The sequence below is a fragment of the Octopus bimaculoides genome, chromosome 3 (assembly GCF_001194135.2).
Source record: "Octopus bimaculoides isolate UCB-OBI-ISO-001 chromosome 3, ASM119413v2, whole genome shotgun sequence".
NCBI lineage: Eukaryota > Metazoa > Mollusca > Cephalopoda > Octopoda > Octopodidae > Octopus > Octopus bimaculoides.
In genome coordinates, this window is record NC_068983.1 from 1,384,540 (window position 1) to 1,387,570 (window position 3,031).

Below are 3,031 nucleotides of genomic sequence, written 5' to 3' on the forward strand. Positions count from 1 at the left end.
ATATATATATATATATAATTCCTGTTTCTATACCACTACCCTCATTTAACCTTTCTATTCCTTCTTTTTTGCCCACTACCTTATCTCCTACTTAACCATTCCTTGTCGCAATCCCACTCTTTTCCATGTCTTAATAACTAACACCTTCTTTTTTAATTCCAGCCGCAGTCAATGCTGATGCGCCGCCACCAGCGTCCATTTGATGTTGTCTTCGATCTTCCATCTCATTCTGATAATTCACAAATCCATCCATTACTCAGCAAATCAATGAGGATGGTAAAACATGTAACGTGCGTGCTATAGGTATCTTGCGCTGAGCGATTTGTTGCGTTCAATGTGCTACGAAGAGAAGATCTACATGGCTTTGGTTGGGAGGTCAAACAACGGACGTTGCCTCGTTTCATGTTCCTATTGTTGGGTAGGAAATAGGGATGTGTCTGTCATGAAACATTTCTGAAGCTAATCAGGAAAGATAAGTGTAGTTTGAAACAAGAAGTAATTAGGGCCAGTTATGACATTATACATTACGTTCAGATTCAGCGTGTATTTATCCCACGCACACACAAACATTCGCATGCAAGCTCACAGAGGCGCCCTCTGTTGGATTAATCGACCTGTTATAGCCATGAAATCGCTCACGTGCCAAACTTTGCTGTCTAAAAACAAAGCGAAAACAGCCGACATGTTTATCCAATCATATGTTCGTTGATTATCACTGAAAATAGCAGCAGAATGACTACGGAAGGAATATTTTGATCAAAGGATTATTTAATCAAACCATCCCTGGAGCTAATCAACAACAACAACAACAACAATAACAGCAGCAGCAAGAACAACAACAGCATCAGCAGCAGTAACACTATCACCACCACCAACAACACCGGCAACAACACATTAGGAAACAAACACATGCATACATACTCGGCCATACATGCACGCATGCACACAGACACACACAGACACAGACACACACACACACACACACACACACACACACACACACACACACACACACACACACACACACACACACACACACACACACAAACACACACACACAAACACACACACACACGAGTGCATTCATATATATTTACATGCAGAATTCTTTCAACATGCGAACGGAGGAGAATGTCTCTAACCGTTTGAACGACCGGCTAGAAATAGAAACCAAATCATTTTCAAATCACCCCATAACATCTGAAAAAAAGGAAGAGAAAAAAAAATGTCACATTTGATAAATTTTATCCTCTAAATTCCCTAAAAGAGATGATCACGACTGGAATGTCTCTCCTCATGTCTCCTAGATTAAGATTAACATAAGGCGAAACAAGAGTTACTTAAGCATGCACACACATGCACACGCATGCACACAAGAACGCATGCCCACACTGGCCGACTCACGTACACACACGCACACAGTTTCTCTCTCTCTCTCACACACACACACACACACACACACACTCGTAGACGCATACACACAGAATACACGGTCTCTTTCTCTCTCCGTCTCTCTCACTCTCTCACACAAACACTCACACACTCTCTCACACTCACACACATACACGCATACGTACACAGACGCACACATACACACACACAACTTTTGGATTCATTTCAATCCCACATCATTTGAACATAGGCTGGATTAAACGAATCGGTAGAGCGTCCGTATTTATTTATACCCTAATCCATTTACCAGCGAGGTCACCTTTATTCTTCTGGGGTCGATCAAATAAAGTACCAGCTATGTACTTGGGTCCATACATAGCCAACTCTACAAGACAGTAGTGGGAGTAGCAGTAGTAGTAGTGTGAGGGCATCCGCTGTAACATCGCTGTAACATCGCTGTGACAGCGTGTCGCTGCATCCATCGTTTCTTGGTGACTCTCCTCTGCTCTTGGCGGATGACATCTCTGCAAAACTCATGCGACATTCCTCCAACCCCTCAAACCGTGGGTCTGGTTTGAGTAGTTGTTGCTGGTGGGGTTTTTACGACGTCGGAGTGCAAATCCTACCTCATCCCCTTTTAATCGCTTTTACGATAGGCAGAAGAAACGTTGGGTCTATTCTTTGGTATGCCGGTTCCTACACCGCATCGGAGCAACGTCGAATGAAATGTTTGGCTACAGAACACAACGCGCTGCCCGGTCAGAGACTCGAAACTGTGACCTAACCATCGTGAGTGCAACAGCTTGTCCACTAGGCCATGTACCTCCATAGTACAGTTTCCTTAAACCTGTTACCTCTTGCTAATGCTTCTTAATGCAGGGAGGTGCAAAAGTGGAAAGTTATGGAAAAAAAAAAAAGAAAAAATGTACAATACTCATTATTTTTATGAAAATATTAAAAGTTTGCTGCATTTTTGATATTTTCAGTGTCGTTAATCGCAATAATACATTTACCATAACTATGATGATACATTTATCATAATTATGATAATATTTTTATCGTAATTTTAAAATTTTTGATAAAAATAATTGAGCGTTGTACTCGTTTCCTTTTTCTCAAAACTGTATACCGACTTTTGCAGCCGACTGTATATTGGTTTGAAATTTTGGTACAAGATTGGTAATTTCGTTCAGAAATAAATCAATCACATCAACCCCTGTGCTCAACTGGTACTTATTATGTTGACCCCCACCCCCAGAAGAATAAAAAAGTTGACCTCGGCAGAATTTGAACTTAGAACTTAAAGACGGACGAAGTGGAGTCAAATAGTTTGTCTGTCGCGGTAACGATTCTGCCAGCTCACCGTATTGCTGGAAATACATTGTGAAACATTAGTTGTTAAATAATTAACATAAATTAGCATAAATTAGTGTAATGTATACGTGTATAGAATAAACAGCATTTCACACACGCATCAAAAGCCAGATTTTTCCATAAGTCCTAACAATTGTATAGTTATGATTTCGAAATTCTGAGGTATCACTTTGTCCTTAACCAATATCTAGTTTCCATAACTTGTGTGTGTGTGTGTGTGTGTGTGTGTGTGTGTGTGTGTGTGTGTGTGTGTGTGTGTGTGTGT

The 3,031-nt window shown here is 40.8% G+C and overlaps 1 protein-coding gene across 1 annotated transcript in view; it reads left to right on the top strand.

Annotated features, from left to right (window-relative positions):
* LOC106876117 (uncharacterized) overlaps positions 1–2,972 on the top strand; it is a 64,613-nt gene extending 61,641 nt beyond the window's left edge. The window contains exon 6 of the mRNA XM_052965970.1: positions 163–2,972. Within this exon, the coding sequence (XP_052821930.1) occupies positions 163–203 (41 nt within the window). The 3' untranslated portion in view covers positions 204–2,972. The remainder of the gene's footprint in view (positions 1–162) is intronic.
* The last annotated feature ends 59 nt before the right edge of the window (positions 2,973–3,031 follow it).